Source organism: Camelina sativa, chromosome 19, assembly GCF_000633955.1.
Source record: "Camelina sativa cultivar DH55 chromosome 19, Cs, whole genome shotgun sequence".
NCBI classification, from domain to species: Eukaryota; Viridiplantae; Streptophyta; class Magnoliopsida; order Brassicales; family Brassicaceae; genus Camelina; species Camelina sativa.
The window spans coordinates 12,477,817-12,495,816 of NC_025703.1; the positions used below are offsets into that span (position 1 = coordinate 12,477,817).

At 32.4% G+C, this 18,000-nt stretch overlaps 4 protein-coding genes across 7 annotated transcripts in view; 1 reads left to right on the forward strand and 3 right to left on the reverse strand.

Moving 5' to 3' along the window:
* Positions 8,077–8,892, reverse strand: LOC104767750. The gene is made up of 2 exons (XM_010491732.1): positions 8,704–8,892; positions 8,077–8,460 (listed from the first exon to the last, which is right to left on the reverse strand). The coding sequence occupies exons 1-2, from the start codon at positions 8,890–8,892 to the stop codon at positions 8,077–8,079; spliced, it is 573 nt and encodes a 190-aa protein (XP_010490034.1).
* Positions 10,047–11,749, reverse strand: LOC104766154 (protein MARD1-like). 3 transcript variants are annotated; one of them, XM_010489987.2, is made up of 4 exons: positions 11,600–11,749; positions 11,268–11,325; positions 10,234–10,955; positions 10,047–10,128 (listed from the first exon to the last, which is right to left on the reverse strand). In XM_010489987.2, the coding sequence occupies exons 3-4, from the start codon at positions 10,947–10,949 to the stop codon at positions 10,059–10,061; spliced, it is 786 nt and encodes a 261-aa protein (XP_010488289.1). In that variant the 5' UTR covers positions 10,950–10,955; positions 11,268–11,325; positions 11,600–11,749; the 3' UTR covers positions 10,047–10,058. The 3 variants fall into 3 exon arrangements, with proteins under 3 accessions (XP_010488289.1, XP_010488287.1, XP_010488288.1); XM_010489985.2 differs by having other exon boundaries at positions 11,268–11,334; XM_010489986.2 differs by lacking the exon at positions 11,600–11,749 and adding an exon at positions 11,415–11,560 and having other exon boundaries at positions 11,268–11,334.
* LOC104766156 (uncharacterized N-acetyltransferase YoaA-like) lies at positions 16,488–17,107 on the reverse strand. The gene has a single exon (XM_010489990.1). The coding sequence runs from the start codon at positions 17,082–17,084 to the stop codon at positions 16,575–16,577; it is 510 nt and encodes a 169-aa protein (XP_010488292.1). The 5' UTR covers positions 17,085–17,107; the 3' UTR covers positions 16,488–16,574.
* The window catches only part of LOC104766155 (protein CDC73 homolog), a 2,846-nt gene continuing 1,956 nt past the window's right edge, over positions 17,111–18,000 (forward strand). Inside the window, exon 1 of one of the 2 annotated variants that reach the window (XM_010489988.2) lies at positions 17,111–17,993. In XM_010489988.2, the coding sequence (XP_010488290.1) occupies positions 17,339–17,993 (655 nt within the window). In that variant the 5' untranslated portion in view covers positions 17,111–17,338. The remainder of the gene's footprint in view (positions 17,994–18,000) is intronic. The other variant, XM_010489989.2, reaches the window with a different exon arrangement.

The following is an 18,000-nucleotide window of genomic DNA, read 5'->3' on the forward strand; positions in this document are numbered from 1 at the left end:
TATAGTTCAAGAGACTATAACATTTTATATGATTTCTTCCTAAATGTCTCTCATTCCAACCCTAATAATAAGCTAGGTTTTGACTTAAACAGATGGCAAATAAAATAATTAATAGCCATAATATGTAAGCTAGCCTAAAATAAAGATGGATACAATCATTTAATGTTCACGATCATCAATGGATTAGCCTTACAAAGAAACGAATAGAACTGAAAATATAAATGCTCAGTGCAATCACTATATAGTAGCGAACCCGCGAGTGACTAGGATCGGATAGTGGGAAGCTCTAGCCTCTATGAAGATGTTTTGTTTCAAGCAGCGAGTTAAACACTCTTCAATATTAGGTTTTGAGTTCAGCTACGAGTAAGTGGGTCATGCATTTGCGTTCTCGCTAGAAATCGTAAATGGTGTGGACTGTAAATGTAATTAACAAAACATTAGTTTTGCATCATGTAGTCATTTTTTGCCCCCATGCTTGGACTTTTGTCTCTCTTTTTCTTCATTGCTTTCTTTGTCAATGATTTGCTCTTACATCACTTGAAGGAAAAGTATACCACCAATGATTATGTGGATAAATTTTACATATCTGTAGCCATGTCTCGTGTGGGTTTGGTTTCGAGTTACTTTCAAGAATCATGTCACTAACTATTATTTCAATATACATAATAATCATATCGGTCTATAGGAGTTTTACTTCACACGCCTAACAAAAAGGGAATATTAGTAATTGATCGTTAACAAAGACGTTTTTGTAATATCTAGCTAATTAAAAGCTATGAAATCTAGCTAATTAAAAGCTATGAAAATTATCCATGGTTGACTCATAAAATGGATTTTACAATGTCACGAATTGACAGTTTAGAACCTTTTAGTAGTAATATTTTTTCAGAAAAAAAGAACCTTTTAGCAAGTAAAAATGCAACAATGATTTGTAACTATACTGGTTATTTTCGTCCAGGATGAAACTAAGTACAAGCGGCAACATATATCGCACATAGTTCAATAAACATGCTATAGATTCTATGAAAATTCTACTTTAGCATAGAACTTATATGTTGCTGCTTGCACTTCTAAAAACGGAAGCGTTAACGTGTAAGTTCAGTGAAAACGTGGGTTTATGATGATAACAACAACTGATTTCTATATTAAGCCAGCCAAATGCACACAACAATTTGTTGACGAGAAGGGTTGGAGCTAATCAAAGCAATCTATAATGGGATTGGTTGTGGTGGCAACATAAATCAACTTAATTGGATTACGAGTATCTGGCATAAGATTTTCTTTTTCCAAAATCTTTTTCCAAAATGGCCCCAATATTTTAAATCTGTTCATAATTAAGAACATCATTAGTATTCAGTTGACTAAATTAAACTTTCAAACTTGACGCATTCAATCAACCACTCAACGTGAGTCATATAATGATTAATTCTCATCCACTACATTTAGGGCTTGATTGGAACCACATATACTATAGCATTAGCATTATACAGCCTATGCTCTATGTTCTGATTAATATAACACATTTAGTTGATTGGTATAGCAGTGGAGTATTAGATATTATATTTATATTAAATATATGATATTAATTAAAAATATATAATTTAAATGTGTTTCATTAAAAAAATTAATTATCATTCATTGCTATATAATTTTTAAAAAATATATTTTAGATTTAATCAATTTTATAAATTGTTATATATATAAATGTGTAATGTAATAATTTTTAATTATATATTTATAATGTTACACATTAATTACAAATAATTAATATATATTATAATTTTTTATAAAAGTTTATATCTATATTTACATTTTTAATTTCAATAACTTTTTAAAATATATATAATATAACACATTAAACTAAAATAAAACAAAAATATATATTATAAACGTCATATCCACATTAATATTTTAATATATTAAATAAATTATTATATTATTTTTAATAATAACATTAAGTAGTTTCTCATATATATTATCTTATAACAAATAAATTTATCTTTTATAAAATCATAATTTTCTATTTTTACAAAATCAATTAATTATTTAAAATTAATTTAATATATATTTATATTTTAGAGTTAAATGTTTGGGAAATGCTTCAAATGAGAGCATATAGGAAGAGAGCATATGAGAGCATATGTAGCTTCTAAATGATCCTTTATATGTTCTCCTAATAAATGTTGATTGGATGATAAAATAAAAAAAGATTCTTCATATGCTCTTCCAATCAAGGCCTTAGTATACACTACCATATAACATAGTTGTCTGCCTTGGCCAAGTTGGTCTTTCTTACATATATTCTCCTAAAACTTAATAGTATGATCAATCTCAATAATTGAAGAAAAAATAATTAAAGAATTGAAAAGATTGCAAATGATTATAACTTTGGCCAAGATAAATGATGGCCTAGTAAAGTCATATTGATTACATTAACAAACAAAAATCAAAATCAGTTCACTATAGTAGCATGTTACATACTGTACACTTTTTTTTTTCTCTCTTTTGCAAAAAAATTGTATTGGAGCATAGAACCATATGTCCGTCAACTTTTCCCTCAAACAAATTTATTCCACACTGATCGTTTGATCCTCACCCATAATCGATTCTTCACTGTTGACTTTTTTTTGGGTTTAATGTTACACTGTTTGTGTATGTATGTTATCCTGTTTACCATGAATTACAACCAATTATAAGCGAATATATTATGAATCTTGTGAATGAAACAAGAGTCAGCAATAGTTGCCATGTGTGCATATGAGACCAACGATGTGTGCATATTAAAGAGCCATACCTATATGCATGTGGGGGTACCTATATAATAAACCCAACTAGATAATTAAAATAATAAAATAGAAGGATTACCATAGAACTGATCATACTTGTGTGTGACAAGTAAAAACTTGAGACATAAAGACAAATGGTATTAGTAGAAGAATTGATTGGTGGATACAAGAACAGGTTTTATATGTCTCGTTGGGTTCTGTTCAACCTCTCTCGACCTTGCAGTGCGCTTGTCCTACCTATCACATGTCTCATTCATGTATGTCCTAAAATGGATAATAATTAATAACATTGTCATTGTGGGATATCTTTATAACAAACAAACAATGGTAAAATAACATACATATCCCTTTGTCCCATTATGTAAGATATATAAGAAGTCTCTTTTTGTTTCATTTCATTAGAATTTTTCAATTTTTATGCATGACTGAAACTAATTTGATGTTTTATGACTCTTACTTTTCAGTAATTGGGGATATCCTCTTATTCTCCTAGTTATATATATGCAGTGGCGGACCCAGGAAATAAATTTAGAGAGATCAATTACAGAACAAAAAAATTATTTGTGTCATATTGGTGGCTTGAACCCTGGTTTGGGGAGGTCAACACTAAAGAATTTACCATCTGTGCAACTGAAACTTTGTAGAATTATATATAAAAACAACTATTTAATTAGTTTACCCAGGGTCAGGTGACCTACATCTTTCCTACGTAGGTATATATGTGTATATATGTTTGCGTTAGGTTTACTAATTGTGTACAAATGATCAAACATATATCAAACAGTTCACGCATAAGCATGCATGTGCTTTGATTGGAGCTTTGACAAAATTAGCGGAGTACAGAAGTGTTTACTTATTTAACTAATTGAGATCATCTTAACACGATTAAAAAAAAAACAAACAAACAAACAAAACTAAATGGAACCATATTGATTTCCTTTTCTTTTTGTTCATTTTAATGAAGTAGAAGATTCAGTTAAAGGTCGCATGTTAAGTGATAACCAAAAAAAAATTCACGTGTAACATACATGTTTACATGTGGGTTTGTCTTTGTTTGTATGTCTTATGTGCTCGAACCCTCGAGTTTCTTTATTTAAACTTATTTGAAATGCTTACAAAATATGGTATCGTCCATTCAAAATACGTAATATGCAAATTTTCACTTGAATAGCCGATGTTTGCTTAGGATTAATCAAAATTTTATATAGTATAACCTGATAATAGTAATACTATATAAAAAATGAAATCGCTTTTGTAAACTCTAATCTACAGATCTCTCTGCGACATTTTATACTTCCTCGGGGTTAAACAAACTTTCATTAATTTGAAGATTTTATGGACGGGAAGTAAAATGATATAAGTCAAATTAACTAATCTACATCCGTAGGACCATATGCATATATAGTCGAAGATTATAATGAAAATGAGTTAAAATAAGACGGAGAATCTTTAGAGGTTTGCGAGGGGCAAGGTATTAGAGGTTTGCGAGGGTCAAGGTAGGAGGCCGCAGATTTTGTGTATCATTTGTAAGATATTACATGATAAATCTTATCTAGTTTCTAGTTTCTACCAAGTGGATTGTTCATCGGAATAGTAATGAAAATGTATTACCAACCTCAAAATAAAATTGTCAAACAAAGGATTTATCTGGCCCACAACGTGTCTCAACCAATCAAGCGGCCACTCGTAGGACCATATATATGCTGACTTCAAAGTTGGATTTTGTAAGACTCATGGGTCCGACGTTGCGAACTTGCGGGAGCCTCAACTTGTAACTCATCTTAAACTTATAACAACTAACAAGTGTTATTTGTGTCTGTGTGTAGATAATACTAATATAGTGCATGGAAACATAATAAAGGAAGTGCCAGTAGTAACCATACAAATTGCTTAGCTTCAAATAGTTACAAATAAAAAAAACATTGTATATTATCATGCTACTACCATTCCCAAAGGAGGAGGCCGCAGATTAGCTGTATCATCATGTACATGTGTAGATGTAAAATTAGTATGGTTTCATATTAACATTATATAGTTGTCAGTGTGTAGTTTAGTCAACAATACTCGTATTCAGATTCGGTTTTAGTACGGTTTGTTCGCGGATTAAACCAGACCAACAAGTGTAAAACCATTATTAAACCACTATTCGGTTTAATAATGGCTCGGGCTTTAGTTTAATAAATTTAGCCAATCATAATTTGGTCCCTGATCCAGAATGGTAATTGGTAGTACCCTGATCCTTAACGGGCTTGGACTTCTTAATTTTAAATTCTTCTTTCTTCTTTTTGTGAACTAACTTCAACTTTACTTTTTTTTTTTTTTAATAAAATAAAGTACGTACACAGTTGTTTGACTAAAAATACTTTCAATGGTTAAGTTCACTAATCTATATCATTTCTTGGAAGAAAAAAAAGTAAAAGAAAACTTCAGCGTTCTGTTGTTATATATTCTTGTACAATTTGTTTTCAATAATTCAAAATGTTGTCAACAAAAAAAAAACTATACGGTTCCAATAATTCTTGTACAATTTGTTTTATATACCATGTGATTGTGGTATATATAAGATTTAAATCACTTACTTCAATTTCTTTCTTTTATTAATTGTCTTAAAGTACAAAATTCAAATAATTCAGTCATATTTCAACAGTTAAAACTCATCAACTTTTACAATTACTAAGTTTTGAACCCTTACGGTTTATTTGATATATTTTGATAAAAATTATATATGATTGATTATGGTAATAAAATATTATCTCATAAAAAAAATTAAAATTAGTACTAAGGAAAATAAATAAATTTCAGATACACAATTTTTTAAAATATAAAAAATCAGTTGTGTTATAAAATCAAATTTGATAAAAAAAAATCATAAATTTAACTTGACGTACAGGCGAGGCAAATCAAATTGATGACCTCACATATCCTAAATCATTTTCTTTGACCATCAGAAAAACGAAACAATTTTATAATCATGAATTTAACTCGTTTTCATATTTAATTGATCGCTACCCCTATGTTTTCGTGTTTTTTATTCAATGTTTTCTTATTTTTCATATTCTTTCTTGTCATTTTCATTGTCAAATTTTGTGTTAATTGTCATCGTAACTTTTACCGTTTGGTTATTCGTTATACTCCTTTTCTTCTTCTTCCTCGTCAACTTCTTCACATTATTCCACTGAAAACCTTTTTTTTAGACTACCACACAACTTATTAACTCATCAAACTCTAAAAACAAAATAATTTATTTTCTCATAAAATTTGTGAAATTCATGATTACCAGCATAGTCAACACATGCACCCAATTATTGACAAATTTATCCATATACTTATTTGGTTTTAGATCCACGCGTTTAGAAACTTCTCAAACCAAAATCTTTACTTGGTTTATAATATTTTAAAAAAATAATAAAATATACTACTAATTATTTATTTATTATGAATCATATGATATATAGAAATATAAGTACACTATAAGAACATATTAATTATAAATAAATAATATCAATTATATTATATCATCAAATAATATCAACCATATCATATTATCAAATAACCATAACCGTATATAACAATAACCGCTTGAACCGTAACCGTTTAACCGTTTGTTCAACGGTTCTGGTTAAAGTTATAAAAATTTCTAACCATAACCGATGGTTAATAAACCTTAACCGTGACAACTGTAACCCTGATCATGCCTATATATAGCTAATAAAACATGTGTGTTTGTCGTCCATCTTTCTTCTTTAAACTTCAAAATTTGACTCAAACATCAAATTAAGGTCTTGCGATGTCAATCCTTCTTCCTTAGACCCAAAAATAAAAAGTTAATGAAAGAATATCAACTCATCTATAAAATCATACACAAAAATATGTTTTACAGGTCATAATAAATAAAAAGCACAAATGTAGATAAATAAGATAATTTATGTTTTGCATCAATATTTATAATATTTTAAACTTTTAAAAGGTCTCGAAATATAAAATTTGAACCTTTTAAATTGTTTCAATATTTATAATATTTTAAACTTTTAAAAGGTCTCGAAATATAAAATTTGAACCTTTTAAATTGTTTCAATATTTATAATATTTAAACTCTTAAAATTTTTAAATATTATAATATTTTTTTGAAACTGTTTAATTTTAATTTGATCAAATAAAAAACCAGATCAAACCAAATAAAACTTTTAAACTTGGACGCCTGATAAATCAAGCTTTCCTGCTCATTCGTTGTTGGAAGCATATTAATCTTATTTATACTGGTTCTGAACCATTGTCTAAAAAATTTATAGCCGATGTGGGATATTGTGCTTAGTTCTTTGATTTCCATAAATTTAAAATTTTCTTTTTTCTAAAAAATTCTGTAAATTTAAAAAATGTTAATGAATGATATGTCAAATCATAATAGGTTGTTTAAAATAATTCTTAATAAAGAAAATTCTGGAAATTGTATAAAATGTTAATAAGTGATATGTCAAATTTCTATTGGTTGTTTAAAATCTTATGTGGACGGCCTTAGGAGCTTATAGCTCCTACTTTTTATTAGTATAGATTTACTCGTCACAAACTGACCCCTTCATCGCAATTTGTCGCAAATTGCTATGGATTAGAGACAGCCGAAATTGTGAAAAGCCTGCTACTAATTGATACAGTTATCAACGCCGGTTTGAGACAATTGACGTCCAACGTATTAATAGCAAATAGTTACAAAACGTGACAAAAATGTTGTCGCTACATATTCACAACAAAATTCAAGGGTGGTTGTCATTAACTTGTCACTAATTGGGAAAAGGTGTTTGTCGCAGAGTTTTCACAGTTAGCTTCGGATATTCCGTAAGAGTTAGCTACGCGTTACTGTAACAAATTAATTTTGACTGATTACAATATAAACAATAACTAATTAGCTACGTGTTGTAAAAAAGAGTTGTAACAAAGTTGCAACGTAATCGTCTCGTAGCTATCTGATTGTTCCGTTATGCGTATCTTATTTGAAATGTTATTTTGTTACGGAAGTTGTTGCCTTCTGATGTAAGGTTTTATGTGTTGCGCCAAATGGAAAACAAAAGTACAAATAAGATACAAAGGTACATACAGGAAGTGATACAACGTTTTACCAGCAGACAAAAGACTACAGAGCAGAATTTTAAGCAAAAAACTACAAATCAGAGTTTTAAACCGAAATAGAAAGCAGATTTTAGACGACAATACATAACAAAGATATAAACCAAAAGACTCTGCTCAGAGTATTAAAACAAACGAGCAGGGGTTAAAGAAAGCTGATATTGAGTGTTCATCAGATGATGGCACTACCTTGAAATGCATCACCGTCATCGTCTTCTGGCTCATGAGTCTCATCAGGCACATTATTGGGATGACTGAGATGGATGTCAGCATCTTCAGGATTGGCATCTCGGTTGTCCCTGTTGTTGGCTTGAGTTGGGCTGGTCACTGATGCACCTGTACTATTAGTTGGTTGAGCCGATGGGAAAGAGTGTGAGCCACCTTCAGGCATATATTGCTTCATAAATTCCACAACATTAGCCATCTGCTCTTGAAGGGATGTGAGTTGACGTTCAAGAGAGATCCTTTCCACTGCACTAGCTGAGCTTTCTCCACGCTCACGGATGTAGTTTCTGCCTCCGAGACCGAAGATCCTCCCATTCTGAGATGGTACTACCTAATAAAAAAAGTGTTGTTAATATCTGATCTCATAACATCAATATGTGTCTCATAAACACCCATTTGTAACTTGAGCAAACAAGCGAATATGTATATGTTATCAAACAGTGTAGACAACAAAAGTAGTAAATCATACATGTTCATAATAGATGAACAATAGAATATGTAAGACAAATATAAATCCAAATCTTAGAGTAAGTTCGAAACTGATCCAAATATATATCATAGGTGATCATGTTACCTTATAGAACAGTTCATCCTCTTGAAGCCGAGTCAACCCTGTGGCAGAGGAACCTCCTTGTGAGGCTCCATCTGAGGGTTGAGAGACTACATCAATCTCTCTTTGGATCTCTTCTTCAATCGACCTCGCCCTATCATCCACATAAAAGCCATCAGCTTTGAGGTGAGTCTCTCTAAGAATTCGACGCATTGAAGGCAAGATTCCTTCTTTTTGTCGCTAGAACGGAAACAAACATAGTTAAATAACATTACAACTTCGTTTACAAATATCTTTCAAAATAATAAAATCAGGATCATCAGAAAAGTTACAATTAATTCTCGGAGCTGGTCGTATGAACGTGATCTAGAGGTGTGAGCGTGTGGACCAAAACCATCACGAGAAGACAAGCGATTCTCTGAAGCTATCTTGCTCTTCTTCCTAGATGCGTCTGTGCCCCCCAATACTCCTGCATCATCTCCCAGATATCCCCACTTATCTATTCTGGTTTATTACTAGAAACTTTGGCTTTCGAGATCATGTCTCTAAGGCGGCCACCAAGAACATGATACCACAAATGATATACTTCTCCGCCAACTGCATCATCCCAGTAAAAACTTTTCTGTAAAATGAGAGAAAGTGTATAAGTAGTTACAAATTAAATAACCTCATCATTTGTCACTAATTGGTCACATTATGTAGCTATAGTTTGCTACAATTCTTTCAGTAACAGGTACCCGTAACTATATAAACGGTTTTTACTAGTGTTCACTTAAGATAGTCAAGAAAGACTGTTAAGTTATCAGGATTTTGATGTATCAAATACTAAGATGAAAGGCTATTTTATATATTGGTGATAACAATTATTGTCAATTAGAGAAAGAACAGACAAAAAAAGAAGGTGAAAGACACATATACATGTAGAGCTTCACGATCAAGAACGACATATCTTTGCAACTGTCTTTTACATTTGAATTTTTCATTTCATGTGTTAATTAGATTCGTATCCTATTTTGTGATATTAGCCAATAGCCACAAGTATTAGTATGGAGTGCAGCAAAAAAAGATTCATGATATTCAAAACCTCTATAAAAATTTAAGCTAAGCTCATGTTTAGAGTTTTCTGTCTTAACACATCTCAGATGGAACTTGCTACATTAATAATTGTGATCTCTACTGTTATTATTAATGTATATGATTATGCATGTAGAAACATAATACACATAGATACAATGAAGATACCAAACTCTCTCTGCTCCCAACAAAACCAAAAAAAAAAAACGCAACTAAACAAAATTGAAAATTCATATCTAAACAGTTTATTGATTATTAGTCATTACTCATTATTATCATGCTCTTTCTTTTTTAAAAAAAAATATTTAATTATCATTTTCATCAGACATCATCTCCAAGGCTCTGCACTCACTGCTACAGAAGGCTCTATCTCCCCTGCAATTGAAATCATCAAAATCACCAAATTAATTAGCCAACCAAAATTTTACATAATTTGTTATGTTAAAAAACAAAAAATATAGTGAAAAGGCCAAACCAAACCTGTACATGAAAATGTCATCACGAGGACCAAGACTCTTCTTACAGTTACAGCAACTACTGAGAAAGCTGTCGGGTGGGGAACAATCCGAATCCGATTCGTTAACCGGGTCGGAGCTCCGAAAGAACACGACGCCCGGTTGGCTCTCCACGATGCAGTTATCGAATATATGAATGGTTCTCGGGTTAGGCCCGTGACACGTCACGCATGTGTAATCCTCAGATAGCTCCATATCGCTGGCGGAGAAGTAGCCGGAGAATATCCGGGGCGACCCGGAAGTTGGTTTCTTCGTTGTCGACTCCGGTTGAGTGTTCCTCGTGTTGATCCCGAAGTCCGACGAGGAGCGTGGAGAATCATCCGGGACCCGGATCCGAAGCTGTGACCCGAATAGGATTGTTCCGGATCCGGGTTCGGAGTTTTCGTCTTGGATGAGAGAGTCGACGATGGCGAGTCCGATTCTTCTGGGTTCGGGTTTGAGATGGGTTTCTTGGAGTTTCGGGTTGTCGGATCCGAACGGGTTTTTCAGAACGGAGAAAGGTTTGTTGTCGAGGATCGAAGTCGGGCTCGCGACAGCGTCGTTTTCAGTGAAGCTTTTGAAGCTACTGAAAGCTGTGAAGAGCCTTGGAAACGGCGTCGGTTTACTCTGTTTTTGATGTGTCTGGTTCTGGTTTGTTTCCGCCATTAAAGCTTGCTTGCTTCTTGATCTCTTCTTTAGCATAACTCACTTCTCAATTACACCACACAACATCAACAACAACAAAAAATCACAACTTTATAACTCAATTAAGCATAAAAATCATAATTTTTGTAACTCAATTAAGCATAAAAATCACAACTTTATAACTCAATTAAGCATAAAAGTCATAACTTTATAACTCAATTAAGCAGAATAATCATAATTTTGTAACTCACTAAGCATAACTCAATTATGCAAACAAAAAATCATAACTTCATAACTCAATTATGCAAATAAAAACCATAACTTTGTAACTCAACTAAGCAAAAGAACATAACTTTTGAACTGAATTGAACTAACCTGGAAGATTGTGGAAGTTTTTATCAGAGAAAGATGAAGCTTAATGCAATTCTGTTGCCTCCATGATCTGGTAAGAAAATGAAAGTGTCACAAAGAGAAACTAAAATCAGAAAGAAAAAATTATTATAAAAAAAAGAAAAAAGTAACTGAAAAGATTTTTATAATTGTTTGTAACTCCCGAGTTTCTCGCACTTTCTTGCTAAATTTTTCTTTTTGTTTTTAATTTTCTCAAGTGTGTAACAACATTAAACGTTACACTAGAGATTGGAGAAAGAATAAGAAGAAACAAACAAACGAAAGCAAGAATTTTTTCTGTACTTTAATAAATCTACCTAGCGTAGTTGGTTATGCTTTGATGTCTGCCACTACGATGTTTCGAGTTCGAGTCCACCTAAAATCTTTTATTTGAATAAGGCTGCTTGATCAAATGGTTAAAGCTTTAAAAAAACTATTTTTTAACAAAAAAAAAAAAAGAATTATTGATCCGTTTGTTTTTGTAATTTTGTTTGCTTTTTAATACTATTTTTTTTGTGTGTGTGTGTGTGTGTGTGGGTTTGTGTTGTTGGAGTAGTGGGGTTATAGTTTCGATGAACTGAGAAAAGAAGAAAATTATAAAACAGCAGCCCCACTGATTCTCTTCTCTACCATATCCTCAAAATTCGCCATGAAGTTTCATAGCAGAAGAAACAGAGAGAGCACTAAAGAGACACACTCACCCACTTACTTAGCTCTCTTTGTATGAAATTAATAATATATATATATATATACTAATTAATATACACACAGTTTTGCATTTACATCAGTCTGTATAATTCTGTGTATAAGTAATCATATATAGAGAGTGAGAGATTGTTTTTGAAGAATCAGTGGGTAAAGATGTAAAACCACTCGAAGCTTTTTTTTTTATTTAGCAGTGGAACTACCTAAATTCGATTATTTACCTTTTTTATGTGTATTTGTCTTTTATTCTTTTCTGATTTATTGTTTTTTTTGCTTTTGGGTAGTATGCCAAGGAACCACTCACGTCGTTTTCTACTGACCCTTTCGTCTTTTATATTTTCTTTTGGATTTTTCTTTTAGTTTTCTTTCTATATTCTTTTTTTTCTTTTTAATTTATTGTATAGAAAACGGAAACTTTAGAAATTTAATGATAAACAAGTTGGAAATAGAACTTACTATTATGTTGTCAAAAAGAGAAAAAAGCTGTTGGTTACACTCGTGTATGTTGCATTTGCGGGTTACGAGTAATCTATCAATGGAATTGGAATGGAGTATAACACAAAACGTTTAGGGGATAATAATAATAATATAAGATATATGGATGATATAAGAAGTATATGATATAATCTTTCGTAGTTTGATTAGGAATTCACTATATATATACTATTTAAAACGTTTTAAATAGCACAAGTTCGCAAAGTTGTTTACGTCTTGCATGCCATTTAATTTAGGCTGCATATATGTACCTTCTCACGTAATTGTCTATCACTGTTAAGCCTGTTAGGTAACAACACTACATAATTAGAAGGTGGGAATGACAAAGGTATTCAAGACACGTTTTTGGGAGATGCAAATGTGGAAATAAAAAATCTCATTCTAGTTCACAGTTCATGTAAAGTTAGGGATGAGACAGAAACGAGAGAGCTTTGGTTTATAAAATCATGTTTTAATTAAAACAAAAATGAAGCAGAAAACGAAAACGAAAACGAATAAGAAATTACCCAAAACAATGATTTTAGATTTAGTACAAGGCTTTTGAGATGGTTTTATCATATCTTTTAAGAGTTAAGTTTAATCTTTCCACGGCTTCTCAAGTTACCAATTTGTAACAAGAAAGAGGAGTAATTAGGTAACTCATATAAACACGCAAGTAGTTTTCTCTACGGGAGACAAACCGAGATGATGATTACGAGAACTTTTGGTTATCTTTATTATAGATACAATAATACTTTACGATCATTATATGACAAATTTTCTTTGTGTAATGATTTTATGGTACGTCGTGGTGATGATGACTATATTGTTAGCATGGGAGTGTGGGTGGGGAGTGGACTTGGTCGCTCAGAATCGAAATGGAATGAGATACGATCATACGTACGAATATATTTCACAATCTTAACTGAATATCTCTTTTGCTTTCATAGCTGGCTAGTCTCTTTGGGTGGACACTACACACACTTGCTATATATGTATAACACGAAGTAAAAAATTAACGTTACTTTAAACCAAACTAGTGGTACAATCAAAATTCGTATATAACCTATTGTTAATATACTAGTAACGCATTACTTTTTGTTATTTTAGCCATTTTTTATTTGACTACTCTCTCACTCTCTCTTTCATAATAGGTATCATTTTTTATATTTTCACACAAACTTATAAAATATGTTTAATTTTTTTAATACTTTTAAATTCAAATTGATTTCGGATATTTTCTACGTATTTTAGACTGAATTAGTTATTTTATACAAATTTTACATTGAAAATCTAAAGTAATACTTATCAAAAATCCAAAATAATCTTTAAATAAAAATATATTTAATTTAAAATAGAGGGAATAGTAATTTATTTTTTCGGTGATTAAAAGTACTTACAAAAAATTGTACAAAACACTTGTATATACTCCCTCTGTTTTACAAATAATGTCAGTTTAGAGTTTTATTTTTGTTTTACAAAAAATATTATTTTACATTTCCAATGTATCATTTTATATTTCCAATGCATTTTTTACTTTAGATTTCTTAGTTTTACCTTTAATTTATAACTAAATTAACCTATCAAACACTTATTAATTAAGGGCATATATGTATATTCTAATGTTTTTTTAATTTACGTGAAATGTGTCAAAGTCACACTCTTTGTAAAACAGAAAAATACCATTTTGAATATAAAATAGAAAGTATCATTTTCTCTTCAATCAAACATCACACTATGGTTGGTTGCTCAATCCGAAGGATTACTGTAGTAAAATAAATAATTCATTCTTTCGGATCCAAAAATACTGATGTAAACATGCATGTTGGTTGGATCTTCCATCCGTTCCATTCATTCGATTAAAAATCAAGAAATGGGTTCACTTTTGAACGCCTTAAATTGTGTTATTAATCAAAGTTGCGATCTTATTTTTTTTGACAAGCTGTTCTAATGAGTTGTGATTCCGTATACTTTATCCAAACCATTGTAAACATTACTACACTTTCATAATTTTTAAACACAAAAATTTCTACATTTGCCTAAACGTTTCAATTACCTTTTATGGATTTGATTACTGTTTACTTGCATTTTTGTGTGTGTTGTGACTGTTTTCCATTATAACAACTTAATGGAAAAAAATATAAACTATTCGATACCAATCACAGTTGAGGGACAGGAAATCAAGAATAGGTTTAAGCAATGTTTTTTTTTTGTAAACTTGATCATCATAAACTTTGACTATAATAGTGTGTGAAGTCACTCACAGTGGAGAACTGATGAAGCATCATGAGTCGTGTCATGGGCTCGTGAACACAATCCATCATATCATCGTGACCGTCCGTGAGATCAGAATCTAATTTCTCTGTTGTTGTCAGGAAAAAGGAGCCCACTCTTTTAAGAATTATAAAATATAGGTTCATATATAACCCCTCTGAAAGCACTAAGAGTTGGCCTCCACACGTCGAGTGAGTTAAGGGACCATATAAGCTCACATCACGCATTCACTGCTTCATGTCGCATCATCTATCTTTTACGCAGAAGAAAGTAAAAAATAATAATAAGAGAGGTAATAATGGTTTATGGAAGAGGCGTGACCACACACGATGAATACAATTTTCCAATTAAGATTTTGGATTTACTCGTTGATTAAGAGGTGGGTTTGTTGGGTTTTACTTTGGTTAGAACTTATTAATATTGATGTTGGAAATAAAATAAAGAACAAGTGCGTTAGTTACACAATTAAAGTTGTGATGTGTTTGTGGCGTGTCCATCAGCTTTTCAGTATCGGTGTTCTAATTAAAGTTTCTTGACTTTTTAATTTCAAATTAACATGAGAGTTTATTTTGAAATGACAAGCAGAAATCAAGAAAATGACTAATTATTTCGTTTTTCTTTTTTAATTTTAGATCTTAACTATAAACGGACTAAAATCTTAGGCAAAGAAAAACCCTTGCCAACCAATACATAATGACATTTATATCAATTCCAAATTATAAACTGACTAAGTCTTGAATCCTACATCATACCAACAATATAAAAAGCACGAATCCTGTGTGTTTTTTTCTTACAATTAAGTTGACGTTTCTTTACAATACTGTATAAAAAACAATTGGTATAGTTAGCATGCCATTAAGTAGTAACTTTAGTCCTCATTTCTTGTTTCTATCCGATCATTATGAAATTTAAACATCACAAACTAAGAAATACAAATATTAATCTTCGTAATTAACAAACTATATCACCAGTCGATAACTTTCTACAAAACCTCGTGTCACCACTAGCCAACGCATATGTTCGATTTATGCAAAGTTTAAGGATGGTATATGTAAGATCAAAGATTTATTATGTACAGTACGTATATAGAAGTAGTTGAATATGATATAAGTTTTGACACATTTAAGATTTGATAGGACAAGAAATGTAATAACATATATCAATATGATTTTGACGACACTATACGTGACTTCTGTTCAAGACGCATGCGTGCTCCTTGCTACTTCTCAAAGACTTTCACACACTCTTTTTTTTGTTTTTCGTATTTCTTACAGTATAAATGTATAATTAAATACATGGACCAACTCTGACGTTCCAAATATACACTGTTTTTTTTTGTTTTTAATGTATATAGTGTATAATGCATCCGACATGTATAATGCCGAATATTTGCTATTCTGTAATAGATACCGCCATGCCAGTGACGTATTTGTATAGATTCAGTGGAGAAAAAAATTAGAACTGTCATAATCTATTTTTGTTCAGCTACACAGTAAAAAATGTATTATTGCCTTAGACAAAACCTCCGGTAACTTTTTTGTTCCCCCCAAATTAGTGACGTTAAGATTAATAGCATTATAGAGAGTTTCATCAATCTTTTCACGTAGGCAACCAAACAAGAAAAAACATTTAAGAAAGATAAGTTAAAGAGTCACCATAGACACACGACACGACTTATACATGATAAAGAACATGGAGACAAAAGGCATGCCGTCCATCATTTGTTGCCGTAAACATCTTTGTCTTGTAAACCAAATGTTTGACTTATAATTGTGTATCATCTCGGTAAAAACCGGATTATACCGTTAATTATCAGTTTATCATCACATAAACCAATGATCATTCTTTAACGAAACTATAGAGAAACATGTCTTTGATCACCCCTTTGCTAAAACCATACTTCTCAAGCAAACCCTCTTTCCGAAACCCAACTTTCTCCAAAACCCTCTGAGACGCTTTGTTCTCAACCTCCACCACCGCTTGTAGCCTCACCACCACAGGAAAATCCTGAAAAGCTTGTCCCAACGCCATCCTCACAGCCGCCGTGGCTATCCCCCGCCCCCAAAACTCTTTAGCCAAGGCGTAAGCGAGGTCAGCCCGGCAACGACCATCACCAGAGTCTGGCTTGACAGAGACGTAACCTATCGAGCGACCTTCTTGGATGAGAGAAATGGAACGGCGCCACGGGTGTGGTATGGCCTTGTTCAAGATGTGTTGTTCGGCTTCCTCTAAGGTCTTAACTGAGTCCCAACGAAGGTAACGTGTGACGTCATCGTCACTGGCCCATTTAAAGACGTCTTCAGCGTCTGATACTTTGAACGGCCGGAGAAAGATTCTCGGTGGTTCCATTATGGTGGTTATGTAAATTAACCGCAACAAATGTAAATAATTTACATGAAAAGAGATGATTCTATTGGGCTTAGCAGGCCCATTATTGGATTTTGGGCCTTTAGTCTTAAGACTCGGGGTTTATGCGAAAATTACCAATGTACCCTCATCTTTTACCATCTTCTTCTTCAATTGAGTCTCTCTCATAGAGCTCCTTGTAGCTTCATCATAAACCCTAAAGATCGAATTGAAAGACCAATCTCTGAACCGAAACCATGGATCCGTTATCAGTGCTGAAAGATTTCACAGTCCGAGGAGAAGCTGATAAAATCGAGCGAGTCGGAGCCAATTACAGATTCGGATCGGAATATTCGTTCCCATGCGCGACGGAGACGGCGTACAGGTCAAAAGGTGGGACTCTCTACACACTTGAAGCATTAGTCCACTATGTGAAGAATCAGCATCTAAAACACGGAGAGTACATGCAATCAACCGTCAAAAGCTCAGTCCCGGCGGTGACTTTACCAGATCGGAAACCTCTCCTCGATTACCTCACCGGTAAAGTAGCTTCGTCCGACGCGATTGATTACCTACTCCTCCAGCAGCAGAACGCGCAGAGTCAGAAACAGAACGAAGAGTATCGACCAGATCAAGATAACTCAGCTTTCGTTTCGAGGGAGAGCGCGATTAAAGATATGGAGGTTGAAGATTTCGGCAAATCCGGCGAGGACGTTGATTACATTATGCTGATCCGATCCAACGAGCGGCCGTTGAAGAGCAGAGACGCGATTCTTGAGTGTAAGAACAGGGATTTTTATAGTGTGTTGGTGAATTCGACCAAGAGGGAAGAAGAGAGACAGAGGATTGAGTCTCATCAGAGGAAAGATGGATTAGTTGCTAAGAGTAGGTTAATGGGTGCTGAAGAGAGAGGTATTGT